Source organism: Eimeria mitis, genomic scaffold, assembly GCF_000499745.2.
Source record: "Eimeria mitis Houghton genomic scaffold, Emh_scaff2372, whole genome shotgun sequence".
Taxonomy (NCBI): domain Eukaryota; phylum Apicomplexa; class Conoidasida; order Eucoccidiorida; family Eimeriidae; genus Eimeria; species Eimeria mitis.
Genome location: NW_013570708.1, coordinates 7,437 through 8,420, shown reverse-complemented (window position 1 = coordinate 8,420; position 984 = coordinate 7,437). Strand labels below are relative to the sequence as shown.

Below are 984 nucleotides of genomic sequence, written 5' to 3'. Positions count from 1 at the left end.
CCCCCCGAGACCCAGACCGCTGCCGACGGCCTCCCCCCTGCAGCCTCTGCTGCAGGGGCCCCCCAACTCTCCGGGGCCCCCCAGGGTACTGGGGCCCCCCAAGGTGTATATTATCTTTACAGCAACAGCAGCAGCAACGCAGCAGCAGCAGCAGAAACAACAGCAGCAGCAGCAGCAACAGCAGTGGCAGCAGCAACATAGCAGCAGCGACACAACAACAGCAGCAGCTCTGCAGCAACAGCAGCAACTGCAGCAGCAGCAGCAGCACAGCAGCAGCAGGACAGCAGCAGGACACCGACGGCAGCGAATGAGAGCAGCAGCAGCAACAGCAGCAGCAGCAGCAACAGCAGCAGCAGCAAGATGCGCCGTCTTCATCTCCTGAGCCTGCGGTGCCCCAGCAGCAGCAGCAGCAGCAGCAGCAGCAGCAGCGAGGAGCTCAGGAGCAGCACAGAGGAACCTGCATTTGCTGCCAGCTCTGCTGCTGCTGAGGGGCCCCCCCTCTCCCTTGGGGGGCCCCCCAGGGGGGCCCCCAGGGGGGCCCCCAGAGGCCGAGGCGATGCTGCTGCAGCATACGAGCAGCAGCAGCAGCAACAGCAGCAGCAGCAGCAGCAGAATCTAGAGGATGAAGATGCTGCATTGTTTTCGGTCGACTGCAGCAGCAGCAGCAGCAGCAGCAGCAGCAGCAGCCGTCTTTATAATGGTGTTAATCCGCCCCCAGCAGCAGCAGCAGCAGCAGCAGCAGCAGGAGCAGCAGGAGCAAGAGTAGCAGCAGCAAGAGCAGCAGCAGCACAGGCATCAGCAGCACCGACAGGAGAGATACAACAACAACAGCAGCAGCAGCAGCAGCAGCAGCAGCAGCAGCAGCAGCACAAGCTTCCTCCTGATGGACTGCAGCAGCTACTATCTGCAGCAGCAGCAGCAGCAGATTCTCCCTCCTGCTGCAGCAAGAACAGCAGCAGCAGCCGAACCAAAACCAGCGCCACA

The 984-nt window shown here is 62.4% G+C and overlaps 1 protein-coding gene across 1 annotated transcript in view; it reads left to right on the top strand.

Annotated features, from left to right (window-relative positions):
- Window positions 1–360: 360 nt before the first annotated feature.
- EMH_0052750 (protein kinase (incomplete catalytic triad), putative) overlaps window positions 361–984 on the top strand; it is a gene marked incomplete at both ends in the record, with an annotated part of 3,644 nt that continues 3,020 nt past the window's right edge. Inside the window, one exon of the mRNA XM_013496910.1 lies at window positions 361–984. Coding sequence (XP_013352364.1) covers window positions 361–984 — 624 coding nt within the window.